Source organism: Cherax quadricarinatus, chromosome 5 (genome assembly GCF_038502225.1).
Source record: "Cherax quadricarinatus isolate ZL_2023a chromosome 5, ASM3850222v1, whole genome shotgun sequence".
In the NCBI taxonomy this organism is placed as follows: Eukaryota; Metazoa; Arthropoda; class Malacostraca; order Decapoda; family Parastacidae; genus Cherax; species Cherax quadricarinatus.
In genome coordinates, this window is record NC_091296.1 from 5,980,075 (window position 1) to 6,008,003 (window position 27,929).

General features: G+C 37.6%; 1 protein-coding gene across 1 annotated transcript in view; it reads left to right on the forward strand.

Annotated features, from left to right (window-relative positions):
• The first annotated feature begins 1,690 nt into the window (after window positions 1-1,690).
• Window positions 1,691-27,929, forward strand: part of LOC128684945 (protein FAM91A1) — a 45,297-nt gene continuing 19,058 nt past the window's right edge. The window contains exons 1-14 of the mRNA XM_053771318.2: window positions 1,691-1,893; window positions 12,416-12,500; window positions 13,725-13,934; window positions 15,325-15,506; window positions 16,138-16,241; window positions 16,457-16,616; window positions 17,848-17,999; window positions 18,999-19,218; window positions 23,809-23,903; window positions 24,198-24,395; window positions 24,588-24,751; window positions 25,284-25,432; window positions 26,495-26,555; window positions 27,330-27,729. Coding sequence (XP_053627293.1) covers window positions 1,822-1,893; window positions 12,416-12,500; window positions 13,725-13,934; window positions 15,325-15,506; window positions 16,138-16,241; window positions 16,457-16,616; window positions 17,848-17,999; window positions 18,999-19,218; window positions 23,809-23,903; window positions 24,198-24,395; window positions 24,588-24,751; window positions 25,284-25,432; window positions 26,495-26,555; window positions 27,330-27,729 — 2,252 coding nt within the window. The 5' untranslated portion in view covers window positions 1,691-1,821. The remainder of the gene's footprint in view (window positions 1,894-12,415; window positions 12,501-13,724; window positions 13,935-15,324; window positions 15,507-16,137; window positions 16,242-16,456; window positions 16,617-17,847; window positions 18,000-18,998; window positions 19,219-23,808; window positions 23,904-24,197; window positions 24,396-24,587; window positions 24,752-25,283; window positions 25,433-26,494; window positions 26,556-27,329; window positions 27,730-27,929) is intronic.

Consider the following 27,929-nt stretch of genomic DNA (forward strand, 5'->3'; position numbering starts at 1 on the left):
ATTTCGGTTATTACGCAATGGAAGAATGGAGGGAATAAAGAGTTTAGGGTACAAGACAAACTCAAACCACTCGACAGAAAGTAAGTGTTGTGAGAGACCTGGGAGTGATAATGTCAAGAGATCTCGCCTTCAAGGGGCACAACAATGTTATTATCGCAACTACAAGAGAAATGATAGGTTGGATAACTAGAACCTTCAGAACAAGGGATGCCACAACTGTGATAACACTTCAGGTCACTGGTTCTCCCTAGGCTGCTATACTGCTCTATACCAACGAACCCCCTTCATGGCAGGTGAAATTGCTGAACTGGAAAATGTACAGTGAACTTTCACAGTTCATATATACTCAGTCAAGCACCTAAATTCTTGGGGGCGCTTAAAGTCCCTAAAATTGCATTCCTTAAAATGTAGGAGAAAAAGATACATAATATACACCAGGAAGATACTGGATTGGTCCCAAACTTGAACGTTAAATTACTACTTATGAACACAAAAGGACTAGCAGAGGGTGCAGGATACCTCCAGTGAACAGCAGGGCAGTAATGAATTACTGAGAGCTCAATAAATGTTAAGGGACCACGACTCTTCAACATCCTCCCTTCCTGCATAAGGGAGATCAACAAATCCCTAGCTGTCTTTAGTATGAAACTCGACAGATTCCTCAAAACACTTCCTGATCAACCAGGTTGTGCTACATACTTTGAACTGTGGGCAGCAGGCACCAACAGTTTGATCGATCAGCCCAGCAACCAGGAGGCCTGGTCTGGGACCGGGCCCTGGATCACTGACCTCCGGAAGCGACTCCAGGTAAACCCAATCTAATTTAACCTTACTCCGCCATCAGTATATGTGGCCAGGCCTGCTATTTTTTGCTAATAACTCTAAACTAACAATTGCCACAAAATATTTATTTATTGATTATTGTATATAGATTGTAAATAATGTAAAATATAAACTAATATTTGAGTTCCACCCATCAGTTGTAAACCTGAGCCCATAAATAACCTAACGTAACTCAACCTTACTCCGCCATCAGTAGATATAGGAATAATGTGCTTGTACAAGGTAAACAGGCCTGAGGTGCAGTTAGTGCCAAAATAAATGTTATTGCTTTTTGATAATAATCTCCAAAATAAAAATTTACAGAAGTAAGAATTGTTGCCAGAGTAAATACATTGCATGTTTGTGTTGTGATAATTAAATATCTTACTTCCGACCAGATAAAATATATAAATATAATGATCTCTATGTTTAATAAATGAAGTTAATTATTTATAAAGCTAATAAGGGTAAATAGCCTCGATGCTTGTATTTGAGTGGTAATAAAATGTCTTAGTTCTGACCAGGAGCTAAAAGCTACATTGAACTATGTGCTTAATAAATGACCTTTGTTATTATTTATAATATTAATAAGGATAAACAGCCTGGATGCACGAGTATAATGCAGATATGATGCAATATATATATACGTCCTTGACATATTACATAAACAGACATTAAAATCCATGCAAAAAGTGGCACAAAACACTGTAGTGAACAAACAATTTAGAAGCGGAAGATATAAAAAAATACATTTCATACAACAATTAATAAATAATAACGTAATGAAAATAATCACTGAAAAGGATCAGATCGGGAGATAAAAAATATAAAGAATCCAATCCTCTATGTTAGCCACGATGGCTGCGAGGGTCTGCCACTTATACTTTCTCCCACATAAACATTGTTGCTCAAAATGTAGCAAAAATTTATATTTTTTTAGCGAGAGTGTAGACAATATGTGAGTGTGATGTGAGGAGAGAGAGCAGCGAGGAGAGAACCATGGCGTCAGAGATCGAGACACATATCTCTCAAAACTGCAGCTGGGAGAAACTTCCCGCCAGTGTTAAACAGGTGAGAAGACTGTCAACCCAACTGCAAATAAATTACGTTATTGCTTTAGTAAATAAATAAGTTTATTGACGTACAGGTTCACATGAGTATAATTATCGTATGTCTAAATTATCCAGGATTACCTCCCAAAAAAAGTAACTGAGGGCTTTGTTGGTTATCCTGGATTATAACTTATTATCTTTGTTGACCCTTGTGGGTTTAGTGTTTAGTTTTGATTGTAATAATGTAATAATTACCTCTGTAGGTCTTAAATAAGTATTTTCTTAAAGCATTGTAATATTTAAATATGGAGTACATAACACTTTGGTTATACCAGATTAATTTCTCATAATTTTCAGAAAAATAAGTTTTTTGAGGCACATTATAAAATTTAAGATTATATTTATATATATTATTATCACACTGGCCGATTCCCACCAAGGCAGGGTGGCCCGAAAAAGAAAAACTTTCACCATCATTCACTCCATCACTGTCTTGCCAGAAGGGTGCTTTACACTACAGTTTTTAAACTGCAACATTAACACCCCTCCTTCAGAGTGCAGGCACTGTACTTCCCATCTCCAGGACTCAAGTCCGGCCTGCCGGTTTCCCTGAATCCCTTCATAAATGTTACTTTGCTCACACTCCAACAGCACGTCAAGTATTAAAAACCATTTGTCTCCATTCACTCCTATCAAACACGCTCACGCACGCCTGCTGGAAGTCCAAGCCCCTCGCACACAAAACCTCCTTTACCCCCTCCCTCCAACCTTTCCTAGGCCAACCCCTACCCCGCCTTCCTTCCGCTACAGACTGATACACTCTTGAAGTCATTCTGTTTCACTCCATTCTCTCTACATGTCCGAACCACCTCAACAACCCTTCCTCAGCCCTCTGGACAACAGTTTTGGTAATCCCACACCTCCTCCTAACTTCCAAACTACGAATTCTCTGCATTATATTCACACCACACATTGCCCTCAGACATGACATGAGATTATAATGTCATACATAGTAACATATGTATAAGTTACTTATCTAGGATAACCCCACAAACCAAAGTGACTTATTTCTGTATTTCATGTATTATTATTATTAACCCCTTCAGGGTCCAAGGCCCAAATCTGAAGTGGTGCCCCAGTGTCCAAGAATTCTCAAAAAAAAAAATTTGTTATTTTTTCTTATGAAATGATAGAGAATCTTTTTGTGAAGGTAATAAAACAAAAAGTACGAAATTCGATGGAAAATTGACGAAATTATGCTCTCGCGAATTTTGATGTGTCAGCGATATTTACGAATCAGCGATTTTGCCGACTTTGACTCCCATTTTAGGCCAATTACATTATTCCAGTCAACGAAATTCTTAGCTATTTCACTAGTATTCCTTCTATTCTATTGATTGAACACAAGAAATTGCCAAGTCAACTGTTTCAACTACAAATTAAAGTGATCGGAAATTGTTAATTTGGCCAATTTAACACAAAGTTCAAAATACTCCAATTTCAAAATAGGGTCCAGAATAAACAATGTAGGTATTCCTGGAACTAATCTAACATTTCCTCTGTTCATTAGTTACGTTTTGAGACTTCACAAATAAATTCCATTTTGATTTTTTATTCACATAATGAATTTTTATTCACACCAAAAAATAGAAGATTTACTGTTATGCAATACTGTAATAATTGTATAAATATCATCACCATATTTGTGAATGCATATTAGACCCACCAGCTGACGTGTATTAGACGTGTGAGGTCGTTTGTTTACTCTTGAATATCGTCAAAAATTTAACATTTCTGCTACTTTGAGCTCAGTTTCAAGCCATTTCCAGTGCTAAAACCAATCAAAATCATCTCTATTTCTGTAATATGTCTTCCATTCTATCAAATGAGACCAAGAAATCGCAAATACAACTATAAAAAACATATGAAAAAACACTGCGAAGTCGCTGTTTTAATCGAAAAATCATGATTTCAGTTTTTTCTCTCATTATACACAGTGTGCTGCAGGATCTGTTTTATGTGGTGCACACATACCACATAGATGTATTCTCTCATATCTAGGCCCAAATGTACCACTCACAGTTTATCAGAGTGAGCTGAGCTCATGACGTAGATCTACGGTTTGGACCCTGAACGTAAAGCCGTAGATCTACGGGACGGACCCTGAAAGGGTTAATTTATTATTATTATTATTATTATTATTATTATTATTATTTCCATTGCATTTCAATGTGCGGTATATCTCAACAATGTTCTTACAGTAACATTTATATTATAAGAATTTATATCACTGCCTGTAAGCTCAATTATATTTAATCTAAATAAATTATAATGATTGTATTGAGTTATTCCAGGTAAATCTAAACGTAAGTTGCTATATAAAACAACTGTATTATGATGAAGCTTGTTCCTCAACATGAATTAAAACTTTTGTACTTTAATATTAAGATTTCCAAGGTTTAATTTAGATGGAGAGAAGTATAAGTCATTATGGCAGTGAGAGAAGTATAAGTCATTATGGCAGTGAGAGAAGTATAAGTCATTATGGCAGTGAGAGAAGTATAAGTCATTATGGCAGTGAGAGAAGTATAAGTCATTATAGCAGTGAGAGAAGTATAAGTCATTATGGCAGTGAGAGAAGTATAAGTCATTATAGCAGTGAGAGAAGTATAAGTCATTATGGCAGTGAGAGAAGTATAAGTCATTATGGCAGTGAGAGAAGTATAAGTCATTATAGCAGTGAGAGAAGTATAAGTCATTATAGCAGTGAGAGAAGTATAAGTCATTATGGCAGTGAGAGAAGTATAAGTCATTATGGCAGTGAGAGAACTATAAGTCATTATGGCAGTGAGAGAAGTATAAGTCATTATGGCAGTGAGAGAAGTATAAGTCATTATAGCAGTGAGAGAACTATAAGTCATTATGGCAGTGAGAGAAGTATAAGTCATTATGGCAGTGAGAGAAGTATAAGTCATTATGGCAGTGAGAGAAGTATTAGTCATTATAGCAGTGAGAGAACTATAAGTCATGGCAGTGAGAGAAGTATAAGTCATTATGGCAGTGAGAGAAGTATAAGTCATTATAGCAGTGAGAGAAGTATAAGTCATTATAGCAGTGAGAGAAGTATAAGTCATTATAGCAGTGAGAGAACTATAAGTCATTATGGCAGTGAGAGAAGTATAAGTCATTATAGCAGTGAGAGAAGTATAAGTCATTATGGCAGTGAGAGAAGTATAAGTCATTATAGCAGTGAGAGAACTATAAGTCATTATGGCAGTGAGAGAAGTATAAGTCATTATGGCAGTGAGAGAAGTATAAGTCATTATAGCAGTGAGAGAAGTATAAGTCATTATAGCAGTGAGAGAAGTATAAGTCATTATAGCAGTGAGAGAAGTATAAGTCATTATAGCAGTGAGAGAACTATAAGTCATTATGGCAGTGAGAGAAGTATAAGTCATTATGGCAGTGAGAGAAGTATAAGTCATTATAGCAGTGAGAGAAGTATAAGTCATTATAGCAGTGAGAGAAGTATAAGTCATTATAGCAGTGAGAGAAGTATAAGTCATTATGGCAGTGAGAGAAGTATAAGTCATTATAGCAGTGAGAGAAGTATAAGTCATTATGGCAGTGAGAGAAGTATAAGTCATTATGGCAGTGAGAGAAGTATAAGTCATTATAGCAGTGAGAGAAGTATAAGTCATTATAGCAGTGAGAGAAGTATAAGTCATTATAGCAGTGAGAGAACTATAAGTCATTATGGCAGTGAGAGAAGTATAAGTCATTATAGCAGTGAGAGAAGTATAAGTCATTATGGCAGTGAGAGAAGTATAAGTCATTATAGCAGTGAGAGAACTATAAGTCATTATGGCAGTGAGAGAAGTATAAGTCATTATGGCAGTGAGAGAAGTATAAGTCATTATAGCAGTGAGAGAACTATAAGTCATTATGGCAGTGAGAGAAGTATAAGTCATTATGGCAGTGAGAGAAGTATAAGTCATTATGGCAGTGAGAGAACTATAAGTCATTATGGCAGTGAGAGAAGTATAAGTCATTATAGCAGTGAGAGAAGTATAAGTCATTATGGCAGTGAGAGAAGTATAAGTCATTATAGCAGTGAGAGAAGTATAAGTCATTATGGCAGTGAGAGAAGTATAAGTCATTATAGCAGTGAGAGAACTATAAGTCATTATGGCAGTGAGAGAACTATAAGTCATTATGGCAGTGAGAGAACTATAAGTCATTATAGCAGTGAGAGAAGTATAAGTCATTATGGCAGTGAGAGAAGTATAAGTCATTATAGCAGTGAGAGAAGTATAAGTCATTATGGCAGTGAGTGTAGCAGTACTTTAGCTGTGGATTTACTGAGTTTTATTATAAGCTGATCCTCTTATCATATCTTAAATGTTAATGTAAATAATTTAGTTTACTTTATTCCTATTGTATCTCCTTTTATTGTAACTGATATATCATACAGTTGAGTTACTTAGCTGTTTTAACTATTAAGCTTGAAATAATAAGACCTCACACATACCACCAAGACTGTTTTAACTTCTCACACATTCCACCAAGACTGTTTTAACTTCTCACACATTCCACCAAGACTGTTTTAACTTCTCACACATTCCACCAAGACTGTTTTAACTTCTCACACATTCCACCAAGACTGTTTTAACTTGTCACACACACACCACCAAGACTGTTTTAACTTGTCACACACACACCACCAAGACTGTTTTAACTTTTCACACATTCCACCAAGACTGTTTTAACTTCTCACACATACCACCAAGACTGTTTTAACTTTTCACACATTCCACCAAGACTGTTTTAACTTCTCACACATTCCACCAAGACTGTTTTAACTTGTCACACATACCATCAAGACTGTTTTAACTTGTCACACATATCAAAAACAATATACTCAGATCAAAACATAATTGAGGTTCAGACATGTATGCGCGGAGCCCCAGACCGACATAATGAGACTAGTCACGAGGGAGCATTCACCAAATTCAACTTCAATAACAAAAACATAAAGTGGGACCAAGTAAACCAAGTCCTAACCGATATAAGCTGGGAAGATATACTAAGTAACACAGACCCCAACTTATGCCTAGAACAGATTAACTTGGTGGCACTCGATGTATGTACAAGGCTTATTCCTCTAAGAAAAAGGAGGAGTAGATGTAAAATAGAAAGAGACAGGCGCTCCCTTTACAGGCGACGGAAAAGAATAACAGAGCGGCTAAAAGAGGTCAATATATCTGAAATGCGTAGGGAGACACTGGTCAGAGAAATAGCAAGCATCGAACTCAAGCTAAAGGAATCTTATAGGAGTCAGGAATCGCGGGAAGAACTAAAAGCCATAAATGAAATCGAAAGAAACCCAAAGTATTTCTTCTCCTATGCCAAATCAAAGTCGAGAACAACGTCCAGTATTGGGCCCCCTACTTAAACAAGATGGGTCCTACACAGATGACAGCAAGGAAATGAGTGAGCTACTCAAGTCCCAATATGACTCAGTTTTTAGCAAGCCGCTAACCAGACTGAGAGTCGAAGATCAAAATGAATTTTTTATGAGAGAGCCACAAAATTTGGTTAACACAAGCCTATCCGATGTTATCCTGATGCCAAATGACTTTGAACAGGCGATAAATGACATGCCCATGCACTCTGCCCCAGGGTAAGACTCATGGAACTCTGTGTTCATCAAGAACTGCAAGAAGCCCCTATCACGAGCCTTTTCCATCCTATGGAGAGGGAGCATGGACACGGGGGTCGTCCCACAGTTACTAAAAACAACAGACATAGCCCCACTCCACAAAGGGGGCAGTAGAGCAACAGCAAAGAACTACAGACCGATAGCACTAACATCCCATATCATAAAAATCTTTGAAAGGGTCCTAAGAAGCAAGATCACCACCCATCTAGAAACCCATCAGTTACACAACCCAGGGCAACATGGGTTTAGAACAGGTCGCTCCTGTCTGTCTCAACTATTGGATCACTACGACAAGGTCCTAAATGCACTAGAAGATAAAAAGAATGCAGATGTAATATATACAGACTTTGCAAAAGCCTTCGACAAGTGTGACCATGGCGTAATAGCGCACAAAATGCGTGCTAAAGGAATAACAGGAAAAGTCGGTCGATGGATCTATAATTTCCTCACTAACAGAACACAGAGAGTAGTCGTCAACAGAGTAAAGTCCGAGGCAGCTACGGTGAAAAGCTCTGTTCCACAAGGCACAGTACTCGCTCCCATCTTGTTCCTCATCCTCATATCTGACATAGACAAGGATGTCAGCCACAGCACCATGTCTTCCTTTGCAGATGACACCCGAATCTGCATGACAGTGTCTTTCATTGCAGACACTGCAAGGCTTCAGGTGGACATCAACCGAATCTTTCAGTGGGCTGCAGAAAACAATATGAAGTTCAACGATGAGAAATTTCAATTACTCAGATATGGTAAACACGAGGAAATTAAATCTTCATCAGAGTACAAAACAAATTCTGGCCACAAAATAGAGCGAAACACCAACGTCAAAGACCTGGGAGTGATCATGTCGGAGGATCTCACCTTCAAGGACCATAACATTGTATCAATTGCATCTGCTAGAAAAATGACAGGATGGATAATGAGAACCTTCAAAACTAGGGAGGCCAAGCCCATGATGACACTCTTCAGGTCACTTGTTCTATCTAGGCTGGAATATTGCTGCACACTAACAGCACCTTTCAAGGCAGGTGAAATTGCTGACCTAGAAAATGTACAGAGAACCTTCACGGCACGCATAACGGAGATAAAACACCTCAATTACTGGGAGCGCTTGAGGTTCCTAAAACTGTATTCCCTGGAACGCAGGCGGGAGAGATACATGATTATATACACCTGGAAAATCCTAGAGGGACTAGTACCGAACTTGCACACGAAAATCACTCACTACGAAAGCAAAAGACTTGGCAGATGATGCAACATCCCCCCAATGAAAAGCAGGGGTGTCACTAGCACAATAAGTGTCAGTGGCCCAAGACTGTTCAACTGCCTCCCAGCATACATAAGGGGGATTACCAACAGACCCCTGGCAGTCTTCAAGCTGGCACTGGACAAGCACCTAAAGTCGGTTCCTGACCAGCCGGGCTGTGGCTCGTACGTTGGTTTGCGTGCAGCCAGCAGCAACAGCCTGGTTGATCCGGCTCTGATCCACCAGGAGGCCTGGTCACAGACCGGGCCGCGGGGGCGTTGACCCCCGGAACTCTCTCCAGGTAAACTCCAGGTCCAGGTAATACCACCAAGACTGTTTTAACTTGTCACACATACCACCAAGACTGTTTTAACTTGTCACACATACCACCAAGACTGTTTTAACTTCTCACACGTTCCACCAAGACTGTTTTAACTTGTCACACATACCACCAAGACTGTTTTAACTTGTCACACATACCACCAAGACTGTTTTAACTTCTCACACATACCACCAAGACTGTTTTAACTTGTCACACATACCACCAAGACTGTTTTAACTTCTCACACGTTCCACCAAGACTGTTTTAACTTGTCACACATACCACCAAGACTGTTTTAACTTGTCACACATACCACCAAGACTGTTTTAACTTGTCACACATACCACCAAGACTGTTTTAACTTGTCACACATACCACCAAGACTGTTTTAACTTGTCACACATACCACCAAGACTGTTTTAACTTCTCACACGTTCCACCAAGACTGTTTTAACTTGTCACATGCCACCAAGACTGTTTTAACTTGTCACATATACCACCAAGACTGATGTAGAGATTGATCTGAAATAACCGTATATCAGATATAAGCATATTACAGTACATTTTGTGAGGTGCACAGGAGTCTTGAAACTGAGGCACATTGTACATCACAATGGGTACCACTGAAAATGTTCTGGTCTTCTCATATAGTTCTTTTCTTTCTGGTCTGGTCTTCCTGTCCCACAGAAAGATCAAGCAAAGTAGAAATAAAAAAAAAATAACGATAAGGACTTAAATTTTTATTATTCATTATATGAATGATAAAAAAATGAAATACAGTGTATAAGGTTTCATTACATATTTTGGAAGTTTAACTTAAGCAGATAAAAAAATTCTGAACTCCAGGAACTTAAAATGTAAAATAATAATAATAATAATAATAATAATAATAATAATAATAATAATAATAATAATTAATAATAATAAATCACTAGAGTTGCTTCTGTAGATCTGGCATAAGCATCCTCCTGGACTTTCCCCTATCTTTTTCTTTTTATCTTTTTGTTTTAGGTATTTAATATCAACCCTTGACCCAGTGTGCCATAGTTGTTACTGTTAAAGCATTGTACTGTTGTTAGGCTGTTTGATAGTTATTTCAGCTTTAATAAAGAATTCTTAATCATGTCTGTATAACCCCACATGGTTACAATAGGCATTGCATTATAAATAAAAGACTAAATAGGTCTTATGTTTGCCAAATCAGTGCCAGTCACACTGTGGTTTTGATGTACACTCATGCCAAACTGAAGGGTTGCATAATCTTAACTCATGTTTATTTTGTTTATGATAAACATTGTGTTGTAAGCTTGGGACAACATTGCATTATCTGACATTGTTTACTGATGATCCACCCACTTGCTATAAATGAGGATGAAATGGGAGAATACAGATAAGCAGACAGACAGTTAATTAACATTCCTAGCCAGATATTCAATACTCCATAATCATCCTCCTGCAGAAAATTTCAATGAGTTTCTACCAGTCAGCCACCATTTCTAGTGACCTCGGGGTGGACAAAGAGGCTGTGGGTTTGGAAGGCTTCCTCTATTTTGCATGATGAGATTTTCCATAATAATTTTGAGCTGTAGTGTGGTATTGGCTTTGAGGATTTAGACAGCTATATAGATTTATTATTTTTTACAGGTTAATTATTCTATATAGGTTTATTATTCTGTATAGGTTAATTTTTCTGTATAAGCTTATTATTCTATATAAGTTTATTATCCTTGTTTAAAGTTGTTGCCTTTTGTATTGTGTCACTTTGGTTGAATTAGTTCGAGTTTACGTTAATTATGTTTAGTGTTAAATGTGTGGAAGAGATCAGCTGTGAAGAGTTGTCATTTGTGTCTTCCTTAGCCTGTCCTGATATATGTGCTGATTTATAATCTTTTTCAGTATCATTCCACTAATCATTCCTTTTCCCACCTGCATCCGCCCTCTTATAATCACGGACTACTACTGTGCACTCTAGTACTGCATTCTTCAGTTTGCCTCATATTTCTCTGACCACCTCTTCATTACTTGTATGTACATACTCTCTCTACCCCATTTTTCTGTCTTGCTTTTTAGTTCATTCATTTCCTTTCTCTTTTACACACCAACTCCATTCTCCATGTTCTCCATCTGCTTTTGACTCTTAATGTATCTACCACTGAATAATGATCTGACATATCAGTCACTCCTTGAAAAACATACACATTCAAATGTTTATCCATCAATCATTTATCTACCAATATGTTTACTAGTAAATTGCTGTCATTGTCCACTGCATCATATCTCATAAACTTACCTAGAGTATATATTTCTTTTTAGGATAAGCATTATATTATCTATGACCAACCCTTTTTTATAATACATTTGGACTCCCGTATCTGAGAGGAATGCGTTCCGAGGACCTGCCGCCGCGGATACTGAAACCGTGGATAGCAGTGAACCCTATGTATATATATGTCTTTTTTGTTTACATACATACCTGTTATAAAGTTTAATTGACAAACTATGCACAATTAGTGGAGAATTATCACATATTCACTGAGAGGAAGCAATTCACGACTTCTCTTAGGCTTCCACCATCATTACTTTTGCACTTTGAGGCCATTGTCAACCAAAATTAAGGGTCATTTTCAGGCCACAGTAAACCGCAGATAACTGAAACTGCTGATACCGGACCCCCAGATACAGGGGTCCTACTGTATAATCCTTTTAAAGGTCACTCATTATTTACCTTTGGGATTCCAAACTTGTTTGCTGTTTAGTCTCTAACAGTCTCTCCCACTTTTGCATCTAGGTCACTCACCCATAGCAATTATTTTGTCACTTGGTTCACAACTTTGCAAAAGTTCACTTACCTTTCAAACACGTCTCTCCCCCCTTTACACTCCTCTTGCTCTAAGTGCAGAAACACTGTAATCCACTTCTCACATCCCACTTTTAATCTAAACCATGTATATAATTCTTAAATTTAAACACCTTCACTCCCTACTTATTTTCCATAGCATGCTCAAATTAAGAAAAAAAATGTAAGGAGTAAATAGGCTTTGTAGTTAAAAATGAAAGGTGTGTGTGTGTGTGTATGTGTGTGTACAAATACATTCACTTATTTAGTTCATATACAGTGTGTACTTGTACAGAGACATGTAAATTGCTTTTTTCCAAAGAAATGGATATTGTACATAGAGCAGCAGTAGTTGACAGGCTCTTTTTTTTTCTAATTAAAAATGTTGGTTATCACTGCTCTCTCCCTGTTTCAGCTCTTGGGGAACTCTCAGAAGGAATATGAAAAACACGTGGCAGAATACAGCATTAAAACCCAGCAGCGGTACCGAGGAAACCTGGGTGAGTTATGCAAGAATAATCCATCCCCCAAATTGTTGTGCTTCGATTACATATTTTAAGGATCGCCTGTGCATAGCTCCAGTTATTCAGAGTGAAAACTAAGGAAATTCAAATTTTCTTTTATATTTCATCTACTATAGTACTGTACTGTATTTTACATGCCCATTTCAATGAGTATTTTGTTATACTAATGGATGTAGTCAAAGTAGGGAAAAATTTGTGGTAAAATAAAAGGCACATACAGTATACAGGATGTATGTGGGCAAGTGGGTGGCTATACACTCCTCTCACTTTGTTCATTGTATATATACTAAATCAACAAAGGTACATATGATTTATAAACAAAATTCATATGCTATACTGTATATACACTTAAAAGTGGACTGAATCATTACTGGTCATTATGATGAGCGGCAAACATTGCTATAATGTACCTATATGCATAGGTTCAGGATTGTGACAGTAGTACATTGCATTGGCCTAGTTCTTAATTTAATTTTTGTAGCTTGATAGGGTAGCTTTTCTAGTTCTTGGTGCTGTGCCATACTATTTACATGTATATGAGGCTAAGTAGCTACTGTACAGTGTTCCTTTAAAAAAAGAGCATTTGAATTTCAAGTAACAGTACCACTTTTGGTTTTTATAAGAGCAAGAGTCAATTATGTTTACATTTATTTATTTATTTATTTATTTATGTCTTTGCAAATAGTACATTGAGATTTTGTATTTACAATAATGGGTTGCAATGCAAAGAGAGCCTCTCTTATGCTTAGGCATTATGGGCCGACTTAACATTATTGGCTTACAGACTACTTAACACTTAAGAATTGTGTCATAGTTGTACAGTAGAATATTAATTATATCATAGTTGTACAGTAGATTATTAATTGTAAGTGAATCTAATTTATATAAGACAAAGGATCTATTCATATATTCAAAAAATGCTTTTTGTGAAAACAATGATTCAGTTATATTCCTGTCAACAATGGATAAAAGGTTCAAAGTAATTGTTGAAATTATGATGTGGGAATACATAAGTGAGTAAGGTGTACTGAGTATTTAGCATTTAGTCTAGGGTGATTAAGTGGCTTTTGAGAAGAGTCTTAAATTGATTTTCTGACCGGGTTACTTTAGTATCTTCTGGTAATGAATTCCAGATTGACAAAATATAATTATCCTTTTATTAGAAGCCAATAATTTCATTAAGAAAATGTTTGATTCCAGTTCGGCAAATTGTCAAGAATGAAAGAAGTTACTATGAAGAAGTGTTGTCCCACAGTCGGTCCCACCTGATGATGTATCCATACCACCTCTCGGATGTGGTGGTGAAGGGCCTACGTGTCACGCCATTCCAGTATTACATCTCCATCCTCACTGATATTATGTCTGCTGAGAAGAGCTATGATTCTCTCCCAAATTTCACTGCTGCAGACTGTAAGTTTTAACACCTCTAGAACTGTTTCAGTTTTCTTTACATTCTTAAAGTATTTAAGCTATAAGTGAGTGAAAGATAATCATTGAAAGAGAATCTAGAAGCACAAAAATAAACAGTTTGGCTATAATAATACTACAAGTATAATAATATTGATAATATTAATAACTGTACATAGGGATCAAGGGACTAGTAACCCCTTGATCCTACCAAGGCAGGGTGACCTAAAAAGAAAAACTTTTGTTGTTCTTTTTAGGTCACCCTGCCTTGGTGGGATATGGCTGGTATGTTGAAAAATAAAAGTTCTTGTTCTTATTATTTTTCCTTTCATATCCATGGGTTAGTGGAATAAGAATCTTTCCTCTGTAAGCCACTCCTGTCGTAAAAGTCAACTGAAGTGCCGGGAGCAACGTGCTAATAACTCCTTTTCCCATATAGCTTACTAAAAATAAAAAAAATATTCTTTTATTGGATACATTTCCCAGCAGACTACTTTTTATTTAGTTAAATAATTTCAGGCTGCAAGTTGACTGATAATATTCTCTAGCAATTCTTTTATTTTAATTTCCTTGTATTTATCCTTCTTCCTTTCCTGGTTCTGCAACACCCTGACCAGACAGACACCAAGCTATATTTTGCAGATGAAGGCTGGAGCTCCTCCATTGCTTGTGCTGATTGATCCACAATGGTTTAGTGCTTTATGAAGTGCAACAGTAACGATAATGTCTTCTCCTACTTACAATTTCTTCATAATATACGTAACTTTCTTCATCCCCTTTTTTTCTGACTGCAAGCAGGGATGCTCACGTCATAAATGTAGAAGTGCGTGATCGTGTTTGATAGGAGTGAATGGAGACAAATGGTATTTGGGATCTGACAATCTGTTCGAGTGTGAACAGGGTAATATTTATTGAAGGGATTCAGGGAAACCGGTTATTTTTATATAGCCGGACTTGAGTCGTGGAAATGGGAAGTACAATGCCTGCACTCTAAAGGAGGGGTTCAGGATATTGACAGTTTGGAGGGATATGCTGTGTATCTTTATACGTATATGCTTCTAAGCTGTTGTGTTCTGAGCACCTCTGCAAAAACAGTGATTATGTGTGAGTTAGATGAAAGAGTTGAATGATGATGAAAGTATTTTCTTTTTGGGGATTTTGTTTCTTTTTGGGTCACCCTGCCTCGGTGGGAGACAGCCAACTTGTTAAAAAAAAAAAAAATTTTTTGTTTTTTATATGTTGGATAAATGGCAGTGTAATTGTGCAGAGATGGTCACCTGTCAAAATGTCTGACCAAGGCACATTGTGCTTCACTGCTTTAAGAGCAAGAAGCATAGCAAAAGAGATATTGAAACCTTATTTACACATTAAAATATAAAATATTTTATTTCAGGTTTACGTTTGTTGGGAATTGGGCGGAACCAGTATATAGATTTAATGAACCAGTGTCGCTCCAGCAGAAAACTGTTTCGTAAAAAGAACGTACGTGACTTGCTGCCTGCACTGCCCTCAGATATTACTATAGAACCGTGGTGGGTGGTCTGTGTTGGATGTGTGACAGAAGAGGACATTAAGGTTGGTGTACATAACGTTTTTAATTAACCTATTTTTTGATGAAATTTCATTTTGACAAAAGTCTTCTGATATATATTATCTAATGCCTGTCATGACAATTTCAAACTGAAAATTATTATAAAATAAGTATCAAGACAGTAAAATCATGAAGTGTGATGCAGTATAGTATAAGCATCTCATTATCAAACTTACATTACCACTTGCTATGTGTATCGAATTCAGTGGTAGAATTTCATTTGGTTAGTGTTAATTTTTTTTTTTGTTAATTTTAATACATGTATGAAATGTGTGATTGGGGGGCACTTATTGGATTCCTGTTAAAACAAACTCCAAATTGTTGAGAATTGATAGTCTTTCTCTTGCAAGCTGCAGTAAATTTGGATCCATAAGGGCTAATAAAAAGTGTAATGGAATTTGTTCAGATAGTGCTCCAAATTTCTTGCTTCTCATAGATATTAATATGTACTTTTGGCTGCACATTATTGAGATAAAATACATCAAAAACCAAAAGGCATAAAGAGGAAAAAAAAAAAGGAAAGATTTGTAAAGTCACAAAATAGACATTTTTAACATTTAAAGAGTATATGCTGGTAGTATGAGTCAGAGAGTAGGCACGTATGCATTGTTTCAGAGTCTGGTGAAGGAGAGAGAGAAAGTTGTAATTGACTCCTTGATTGATGTTGGCTCACAGAAAGCAGGTGATTTGGACAGAGAATGTGTACATAGTCTTTATACGTAAGTATAGAGAATACGCTTCTCATTAAGCACTAGTGACGTGTATTTTGTGGATATTTTAATGTACCAGTGATAATTTATTTTGATATGTAAAGATAATGTTAAATATAAAAAATATATAACTGCTTTTCTTCTGGCCCCATAGAAGAAGGTTGATGTTAAGTATAATATTTATAACAAATAGATATCTAATTGATTTCCCTCCAAACTGACAGGAAAGGGTTGGTGTATCTGGATGTACCTATTAGTGACAGCGACTGCATATCTGTGCCTCCGCTGGAAGGCTTTGTCATGAACCGTGTCTTGGGGGACTACCTGGAGAGCCTCATGTACAAGATTTTTGTTTCTATTGATGAGCACACACCAGTTTGTGAGGTAACTTATAGAACTTACAATTTCACTGGCTTGAGAGGGAAGTATGATGCCTGTACTCTGATGAATGGGTGGACATGTTTGCAGTTAGGAGGGTTATTTGAATTGTGATATCTGTGCACTTGAATGATGGTGATTGCATCCTTGGGTCACCCATCTTTTGTGAGAAATGGCTGATGAAGTAAAAAAAATCTTTATGCATATATTTGAAATGTGATGTTCATGTACCACTGGAAAGGCAACTAGAGAATGATTAATGGTAACCATTTCCTGTTTTGGATCACCCTTTTATGGTGGAAATAAAGGCCAATGTGTTAACAAATGTATATTTGTATTTGAGAATAAAAAACAAATAAATACATCCTCCCCACTAAAATAACATCTTATCACTAATTCCTTATATGTTAATCAGCTCCCTTGTTATTTCTAAATTTCCAGTAACTTTATTTCTTGCTTACTACTTTAGTGCTTTTGAGCATTTAATTAACATAACTCAACAAAAAGCTGCAGTACAAATGATCACAGTTCCCCCAACTCTTCAAAAACCTAAATCTACTCAACATACAAAACATTCATTCTTAATCATGACCTGAAGCACTTTCTTGATAGTTGCAACAGGACCCATAGACATGATACTAGGCACAAAAATCTCTGATATACCCTGTGTCCAGCTTAATCTATGTAAAAATTCAATGTACATAAATGGGCCCAAAATCAGAAAATCTCTACTGGAAATCTCCAGAGCTGCTGTCTCAACCGGCATCTTCAAAATTACTGTTATAAAACGCCTTCTCTCCCTAACTTATCTCAACATCAGCTAAATAGTGTGTGAAAACTGTATATTCATATTCTCATTGTCACTAACATATGGAAAACAATATAATCTTATTCTTAATATCTGTAACCCTCACAACCATTTAAACATTGAAGTCTTGACATCATGTTAATATGTTATGTCTAGTTTTAAGTAGTGTGTAAACATTAGTCTGCCCGAATTTCTCAGGCATATTAGTGGCTTTTTTTGTGCTTAGCGGTATTTTATAAAATGTAAATCACACATTGTATATTATGCAAAGAAATAAAAATTTAATTTAATTTTAGCAAGAGTGATGTTATTTTAAAATTGTGTTTGGGAATTTTAAGTTGCAGTATTATTTTAGTGTATGCAGACCTCAAAAATTTTCAATGATTTTATGAGCAAACTATAGAACTTAAATATTTTTTTGTTCTGCAGCTGGCAAAAGTGCTGGAGATTGACCTGGCTTTGGTAAAAGTAGCGGTGTCACTCTTCTCTCGCTTGGGGTTTGCCCACAAGAAGAATGCTGAGATTTCAACATTGGAGATGCATCCATCTTGGGAGTCTGCCATAGCTCCCACCACAAAAAAGTACATAATTCTGCTTTCCTTTTTTGACTGTAGTAGGTTGGTAGACAGCAACCACCCAGGGAGGTACTACCATCCTGCCAAGTGAGTGTAAAATGAAAGCCAGTAATTGTTTTACATGATGGTAGGATTGCTGGTGCCTTTTTTCTGTCTCATAAACATGCAAGATTTCAGGTACGTTTTGCTACTTGTACCTACTCTTAGGTCACACTACACATGCATGTACAAGCATATAAACACACCCCTCTGGACTTTCTCCTCATTTTGTACTGGTTCTTGTTCTTGTTTATTTCCTCTTATCTCCATGGGGAAGTGGAACAGAATTCTTCCTTCGTAAGCCATGCATGTCGTAAGAGGCAACTAAAATGCCGAGAGCAAGGGGTTAGTAACCCCTTCTCCTGTATACATTACTAAAGTTAAAAAGAATAACTTTTGTTTTTCTTTTTGGGCCACCCTGCTTTAGTGGAATATGGCCGGTGCATTGAAAGGAAGAAAGAAGAATTGATAATTGATGTGCATTGCATGCCAGCGAGGTGAAGACAGAATACCGCCATCTTCTGCTATGAAACGTGAGAAAGTAATGTGTTTGTGTTGATCTACAATTTGCCAGGATGTAAGGAAAAGTGTAATGATCTAGAAGTCATGGCAGCAAGGTAATGTTCAGTTTCTGTGAACAGGAAAAGTTGTGGAGTTGGGTGGTATTCTGTTTTAATTACAGTACATGCATGTATCACCTTAATGCATTTCCTGAATCATATAGAACAGTACACCAAATTTACCACAAAGACAAATATGGATAATACATTGAACAATAATTTTTCTTATAGGAACAACACCCACTGAATGTTGGATGAAGTACTAACTTTTATATAATATCTAGTGACTGTTTGGTATAGGAACAATACTTTCTACATGTACAGAGTAAAGATTTTTTATATTATTTTTCTTAATTTCAGCAAATGGGCTTGTAAAGATGGATTCTCATATGTTAATATGTTACAGGCTACCAACCACAGCAGATGACTTGCTCTTGCTAGAATTAGAGTCTGCACTGGCAGAGAGTTCACTAGGGGAGCACGATGACATAGGTTCTTGTACCCCTCGAACACCAACAGACGATCCCCTAGCAGCAGGCTTTGTTTTCAGTGGTCAGAGCAAGCGAATAGCATTCCTCTATGATTCAACTCTTACAGCATTCCTCATGATGGGAAATTTATCTCAAGTATGTTATACTTAGTACTGAAGTTTCCAGTTTTCTGTGTATTATATTCTTTTTCTTCACTAAGCTACATTCAACTTTCATTATACATTTTAATTCTATTTCTGCATCACTATTAAGGTGTGCTGGTGCGGAATTAGTAGAGTGCATTACTTTATGAAGTGTCCATCCACCCCTTGGGCAAGGCCACTGGTGTAGGGGTATGGGGAAGACCTAACATCAATGCTTGGTTGGTGTAAGCAAACTAGTCATCAATCTATCTGGATACATTCATCTTAGTACTGAAGTTTCCATTGTTTCTTTGTTGTGTAGTATAATTTTTTCCCCACTATGTTACATCTAACTTTCACTTTACATTTCAATTTTGTTTCTACGTCAGTGTTGACATTATTGTAAAAATAAATAAGGGTTAGGAATACTCATTTAAAATAACATTTCTGTTTTAAAAGCTTTGTCAAAGCCTTTATAGTCAAACTAACAAATTATGTCTATACATTCCTTAAAACTGTGCTATCAGTGGTTTCTACAACTTATAGACCGAAAAAATTAGGAAAAATAAGGTTGTGTTCCACAGACCTCCATCGCTAAGACCTAGAGGAAGCTGGTGGTTGACTCACTTTGAGTTTATTTATTTCATGAAAGTCTTGGTGTAGAGTAACAAGAAGTTGATAAATTAGACATATGTGCAATATCAGGATATGTTTATTTTTAAGAGATTTAGGGAAACTGGTTGGTGAAAACGGTTTCTTTTTGAATTCATTATAGTTTATTACATGGAGACAGCATATTCCTTCCACAGAAAGTGGGTATCATGAGTACGAATGACCCCTCAATACCACCAATACTCATAACGTCATATAGTATTTCTGTTACACACATTCTTGTTTGAAATAGGGTAAAAAGTGACGAGAAAGTTTTATCTTAGCTTCCATTCATTGCTCCTTGTCCTCGTTGCTTGCAGAGTGTGTATGTATGTGTAGTTGATGCGACCTCTGCCAGTCAAAATGGCCAACTGTGGCCTCCACCTCTAGCCTTCATCCTCACTACTCTGTAAGCTCCATAAAATTTTCTCTTTTAGTAATGTTTTCATGCTTATTATCAATCATCAACATATTCAAGAATCATATTACTGCATCTAGCATTTATAAATGACTGTTTGAGGCACAAGACTGTGGAATGATTATATAATTATGTACTCACCTAATTGTGGTTGCAAGGGTCGAGACACAGCTCCTCGCCCCGCCTCTTCACTGATCGCTACTAGGTCCTCTCTCTCTGCTTCCAGAGCTTTGTCATACCTCGTCTTAAAGCTATGTATGGTTCCTGCCTCCACTACATCACTTGTTAGGCTATTCCACTTCCTGGCGTCTCTGTGACTGAAGAAATACTTCCTAACATCCCTATGACTCGTCTGAGTCTTCAGTTTCCAATTGTGACCCCATGTTTCTGTCTCTGTCTACCTTATCTATTCCACGCAGTATTTTGTATGTCGTTATCATGTCTTCCCTGACCCGCCTGTCCTCCAATGTCATCAGTCCGATTTCCCTCAACCTTTCTTCATAGGACATACCCCTGAGCTCTGGAACTAGCCTTGTTGCAAACCTTTGCACTTTCTCTAATTTCTTGACGTGTTTGCCCAGGTGTGGGTTCCAAACTGGAGCCTGCTGTACACAGTGTACAGTGTCTTGAACGATTCCTTACTAAGGTATCGGAACCCTATTCTCAGGTTTGCCAGGCGCCCGTATGCTGCAGCAGTTATCTGGTTGATGTGTGCCTCTGGAGACATGCTCGGTGTTATGGTCACCCCAAGATCTTTCTCCTTGAGCGAGGTTGGCAGTCCTTGGCCACCTAGTCTGTACTCTATCTGCGGTCTTCTTTGCCCTTCTCCGATCTTCATGACTTTGCACTTGGCAAGGTTGAATTCAAAGAGCCAGTTGCTGGACCACGTGTCCAGCCTGTCCAGGTCTCTTTGAAGTCCTCCCTGGTCCTCATCTGATTTAATTATCCTCATTAACTTCACATCATCTGCGAACAGGGACACCTCTGAGTCTATCCCTTCCATCGTGTCATTCACATATACCAGAAATAGCAATGGTCCTAGGACCGACCCCTGTGGGACCCTGCTCGTCACAGGTGCCCACTGTGATACCTCATCCCGTACCATGACTCATTGTTGCCTCCCTGTCAGGTATTCTCTGATCCATTGCAGTGCCTTTCCTGTTATACGTGCCTGATCCTCTAGTTTCTGCACTAGTCTCTTGTGAGGAACTGTGTCGAAGGACTTCTTGCAGTCCAAGAAAATGCAATCAACCCACCCCTCTCTCTTGTGTTGCACTTCTGTAACATTGTCATAGAACTCCAGGTTTGTGACACAGGATTTGCCTTCCATGAATTCGTGCTGATTATCGTTTATAATCTTGTTCCATTCCAGGTGCTCCACCACTCTCCTCCTGATAATCTTCTCCATGACTTTGCATACTATACAGGTCAGTGATACTGGTCTGTAATTTAGTGCCTCTTTTCTGTCTCCTTTTCTAAAAATGAGAACTACATTTGCGGTCTTCCATACCTCAGGTAGTTGCCCAGTTTCAAGGGATGTGTTGAAGATTGTGGTTAGTGGCACACACAGTATATCTGCTCCCTCCCTGAGGACCCACGGGGAGATGTTGTCTGGTCCCATTGCTTTTGTGGTATCAAGGTCACTTAGCAGCTTCTTCATCTCCTCCTCAGTTGTGTGCATATTGTCCAGCACCTGTTGGTCTATTCCCTGTTGGTGTCCCCCCCCCCTGTCCTGTCTTCCCAGAGTCCTTCCTGTCTCCACTGTGAATACTTCCTTAAATCTCCTGTTGAGCTCCTCGCATACCTCTTGATTGTTTCTTGTGAGTTCCCCACCTTCTTTCCTCAGCCTGATCACCTGGTCTTTGACTGTCGTCTTTCTCCTAATGTGGCTAAACAACAGTTTCGGGTCAGACTTGACTTTCGATGCTATGTCATTTTCGTACTGTCACTGGGCCTCCCTCCTTATCTGTGCATATTTCTTACTGGCTCTTCGACTGATCTCTTTGTTTTCCTGGGTTCTTTGCCTTATATACCTCTTCCATTCTCTAATGCACTTAGTTTTTGCCTCCCTGCACGTTTGGGTAAACCAAGGACTCACTTTGGTCTTCCCATTGTTTCTGTTGCCCTTGGGAACAAACCTTTCCTCTGCCTCCTTGCATTTTGTTGTTACATACTTCATCATTTCATTTACTGTCTTTCCTACCATTTCTCTGTCCCACTGCACCTCCTGCAGGAAGTTCCTCATACCTGTGTAGTTCCCCCTTTTATAGTTTGGCTTTTTCTCTTTGACTCCTGTTACCCTCTCCACCTGTAACTCTACTATGTAATCAAAACTCAAGACTACGTGGTCACTAGCTCCAAGGGGCCTCTCATATGTGATGTCATCAATGTCTGAGCTACTCAGGGTGAACACAAGGTCCAGTCTTGCTCGTTCATCCTCCCCTCGCTCTCTGGTAGTGTCCCTGATGTGTTGATGCATGAGGTTTTCCAGTACCACATCCATCATCTTGGCTCTCCATGTTTCAGGGCCCCCATGAGGCTCCAAGTTTTCCCAATTGATCTCCCTGTGGTTGAAATCACCCATAACCAGTAACTTTGCTCTGCACGTTTGAGCTCTATGTGCCACTTCAGCCAGTGTGTCCACCATCGCTCTGTTGTTCTCATCATATTCCTCTCTTGGCCTCCTGCAGTTCTGTGGTGGGTTATACATCACAGCAATGACTACCTTATGTTCCCCAGATTGAATTGTGCCTGCTATGTAGTCCCTTTCTCCAATCTCGTCCATGCCCTCCATTTCCTCGAAACTCCATCGTTTTTTTATGAGCAGTGCAACCCCTTCCTCCCCCTCTGCTCTTTTTATCTTTCCTCAGGATCTGTGTTACACTAGCTGTGTGAGTGAGCTACCAGCCATAGCAACCACCACCTCCCACTTCTACTCTAACCACAAACTCAACCACAATTTTCTTAGAAATTTTATGAGTTTCATGCCTAGTTGTTTTCTTGGCACCTCCAGCATCACTTTTTTTTTTTTCCATTGGATGCCATAAAAAAATATCCAGAGATGAAGCAAGGTGATGATATGAATGAAAATACAGAGGATAACCAGAGAGAGGTTATCATATGGTATGTATCTGCCTCAGTGGGAGACGGCCGACTTGTTAAAAAAAAAAAAAAATTATCTAGATAGTTTGTTTACAGCAAATGTTGATGCTAGGCCTTCCTCACACCCCTACACCAGTGGCCTAGCCCAAGGGGTGGACAGACACTTCATAAGGTAATGCACTTCACTAATTCTGCCCTAGCACACATTAATAGTAATGTCACATGATTATTGGAAATGAAAACTAAATTGCAGAATATTGAAAATGTGAGCTATGGTCACGTGACTTATGGATGTCTTCTGTATTTAGCATATCTTGGAAAATTTTCATTTATTGGCACAGTTATATATACAAAGTGTTTTAATGCATTAAATGTATTTAAATTTATAGTATCTTGCTTCACTATGTTGGTATGATATTTACTCTATCTTAGGGTCTAAAAAGCCATGCAGTTACCATGTTTGAGGTGGGGAAAATGCTTGACGAGGGTCTAGACTCCCTTCTGACAGAACTGGATAAGATACAGAGGTATGTAGAGATAGTGTAGTACTGTACATGATTTTGTAAAGGCGATTACAACAGTTGTTAATAGAGAAAAATAGCTTTCTGTATCTTTGAACAAGATTGTACATAATAATGACCTGTTTGTAGCTACATGAGCAGAGCTGTGCTCATGGTTTTCCTTTAAAGAATTTTTATAAGTGTATACAATGATTGTAGCACTTACTACCACTTCTCTTAACACACTGTGCACTGCATATATAAATATACTTTTGTGCAATAAAAGAAAATACGGTTAGAGCAAACTAGCGCCATTGACAGGTCAGATTCTGAGGGTGAAGCCCAACGTTACTTTGAGCACGCACTCACACTCCGAACCTCTGTCACATTCCTCCGTCACAACCGTGATCTGTGTTCTCCTGTGCAAGATATCCCATATGCGCTAGATTTAATACGTTGGGAGAGCTTAAGTAATCTTGACCCTGCCACAACTGCTCGTCTGCTAAAGAAGAACTACCAGTGAGTGTTTGTTGAACATCATCATGAATGTATGGAGGTACATGTGGATATATCAGTTTATGATTATAAAGTTCAAAATGGTTTATGGACATTAAAAAACTTTTATAATAAAAGAAGGATTGTGCAGCAGTTTTATTAGTTAATACTGCCAGAATCATTGCCATGCTCATTATGATAAATAATGTTCCGTAGATTCCTAGTATCCATGGCACCTCTAAGCTATGAGATCTCAGCCATTGACGGGGAAACTCCACCTCACTTTGGTCCTGCTATTCCAGAGGTTAACTCCATCTGGTTTAAGCTCTTCATTTATCACATCACGGGATCGGGTCCTCCGTCATTACTGCTTCCTCAGGGTAAGCCATATTCTCCATGTACTTGTGTTGTTAGTTTGTGTTCCTGTTGCAGTCTCTTTTCAGTAGTCATTATGATGCTAGTTAATTACATGCAGTCTGTATTATCACACAGTACCCCATCAAACAAAGTCCATGGCAAGTAAGAGACAAAAGCCTTATGAAAATTAAGAATAGGCAAAAGGGAGCTTTAAAAATGATAAGAAGCAGAATCTAAGAAATTTCACAAAGAACTGAGGGTAGACAAAATAAATAAAAAATGCTTTCTCCTTTTTTTATATATGTGTGGGAAATGGTGAATAAAATCTTCCTTCAACTCGAAAGGAAAACATTTATGAAAATTAATTGGAATATAATGTACAGTAGTATACCGAAAATTCTGCAGATTCTATTTTTATGCATAAAAATATATTTTATGTACAATATTTCATAATTACTGCTGAATCTATGCATGATTCATAGTAAATGTCTTGTTTTATTTTATTTGGTACCTGTAAGACATATACCTATATTCATATTGACTTTTCTTAATTAGGGGAGAGATTACGTCGGCTTCCTGAATGTCTGGTAGGATATGAAAAAGTATTGGTAACACCATGGGGCCATGACCCAACTGTTGTTCCACTTGCTGCCCTCTTTACCACTGTTAATGAAGCTCTTATGCACTCACCAGTATTTATTCAGGTTAGTGGTGATTTGCTGTGTTACTTAATGACATTATAGATCTTACTACTAAATGTGTTTAGTATTTAGGAAACGAATATTTTCAGATATTTTTTTTTCAGTAGCTTAAATTTACTTGTCTGTAGTTCAGTTATTTTATATTTCAGACTTTAATATTCATAAGATTAAAGAAGGAAAATTGTGGCTGGAACTAGCCACAACTAACCCAAAACTTGGAAATGAATATAGACAGCTTTTCAGTGTTGTTCTGGATCATTACATATCTGGTTGTGAGTGAGACAGTAGCTCCTTCCACCACATTTTATAACATAAATCTTAGCTTTGGCTTTGTTTTTGTAGATATGTGTCTTTTCCATGACTTCTGATTCTTTCCCATTTTCCCTGTCACTTGTGACTTGTTAATGGGCCACTGGATTGAAACATCTAGTTTCTTCTAAAATTTATTGGCTAGTTGAAAAGTTGCTTTGCATTTCCAGTACAAATAAAAGTGACACTACCATGAATTTGAGATCATTTTGGTTTGCCAAAGTTACTGACCCTTTGTAGAAGTTCTCGGCTCAATGCTGGTGAGGTAAAGGTTATTTGATCATGAAAAATATTCATTTTTTCTTGTCAGTGAAGACTGCAGTGCATCTTTCTGTGAAATAGGAATAACAGAAAATCATTGTCTTCATTTTTAGATTAAAATGGATATAGATTTTGAATGTTTGTCATGACTATAAGTAAAAATATGAAAAAAAAAATTCTTATTGATTTTTATGTTTATTTTTATTCCTAAAAAAAGTGCTAAATCTATTGGGCTTTTACAGTGCTGAAAATATGACAAGTAATGAAATTTAGTTTTGCTATTTAAATAAAAAATTCTGGAGTCTTCATCTAGGCATAAAGACTAGGAGTCACCAAGCACAATCCACAGACCCCTTTCCTTCCCTACCAGCCACATAAAGATGACTCAACTTTGATGGGAAGGGAGCTGGACTTTTCCTCTACTTCTTTTATGAAAGCAACTTGGTTAACTAAATAAATTTCTGTAATGAATTTTTGTTTGAATCTTTATTTCAGGCATATGGTTGGTATCATGATGTCTGCATCCAGCATATTCCATTCCCCTTGGAAAATTGCAGTAAGTGGTTGATATCTTGCTAGATGTCTTATTGACACAACTTTCTTTGTAGAGTGTACTTCCCCCTTAGCTTGTCTCTCTTCACCGCTTGTAACCACTGTGATCTTTTCTACTGTTCTTGAAGTTCGTTCTTTCTAATTTTGATGATATTCACATCACTTTCTACATAATAGTATAATGCTTGATTTTCATTAATGTTTTTCAGGTACTCGCATACTGTTTTGTCAAAAAGCACCTGTGTACCATCTTGCCTCTTCCTTCCTAAACATTTTTCATTTGATCCACCATGCCTCCCATTTGACTTCCATCTGATGTATATTTTTCATCTGTATTCCTGAAACTCTGTGATATCCATTGCCTAGTGTGTTACCATATCTTGTGACTCCAATAATGCTGTTTTTATTAAATTTGGTTTTCAGTCTGAGGGGATTTTCATTCTGTTGCAACCAGAGCACTGTTAAGAATTTGTTAGATTTCATACCTTTTTTAATTTTGTCTTGTTATTCTACTACACAGCTGTGATTATGGAAATGTTAGAGGAAAACTGATGCATAATCAAGACTTGAAACTGTAATAACATGATTGTACAGAATGGGTGTGGCTTGAACTCAGTGTGCTTACCACCGGCTAGCACATTGGGCTGTGAGCTTTAGAACTCTTCTGCCATGGCTGCAAGCTCCACCCATTCTGTGATTTGATATATTATTATGCTGTTTATACTATATGCATAATATGCAATGCTGAAGTACTGCATATGACTCATTTTTCTTGCAGAAATTGTAAATCATCCAGCTGTACAGGTCTTGGCAAAACAACTGGACTTGCAGCATACTTTTGGCTTCATCAAACTTGTGGCTTTTCCCTCGATCGACACCCCAGGTGTGACCTCACTAACTGCGGCAGAGATCACCACTGGTATGCCTCAGGGTACCACCACCACTCCCCACAAAGCATTCATTGCTAACTCCTCTACCAACAATATTGAAGGGTGTAACAAGAATGTTGTTGGTAAAGCCTCAGATAGTGGTACTGTATGTAACGCCTTTGCCAACAGCTCTGACCACTCTGAACCAAGTGCTGTGAACACAAGCAATTCTTCCATTCCTCAGGTGGTCAGCTTTGAGGATGTCTCCTCTATTGTGCTAGACAAGTCAGAAAATTCAGATGCTCAGAGGTAAGGAAACACTTTCATTGTTCACAACATACAGGAGGTTCCTTTAGTAAAATGACAAAAATGTTATTAGAACAAATTTATGATTATAACTCTCAGATGTTGGCAGTTGTTGCAGGTATATGGAATAGGTGGTAAGTTACTAAATGCTGTAAAGTTTTTACGAGGATAATGAGCCTCAGGTTAGGGTGTGTAGAAGAGAG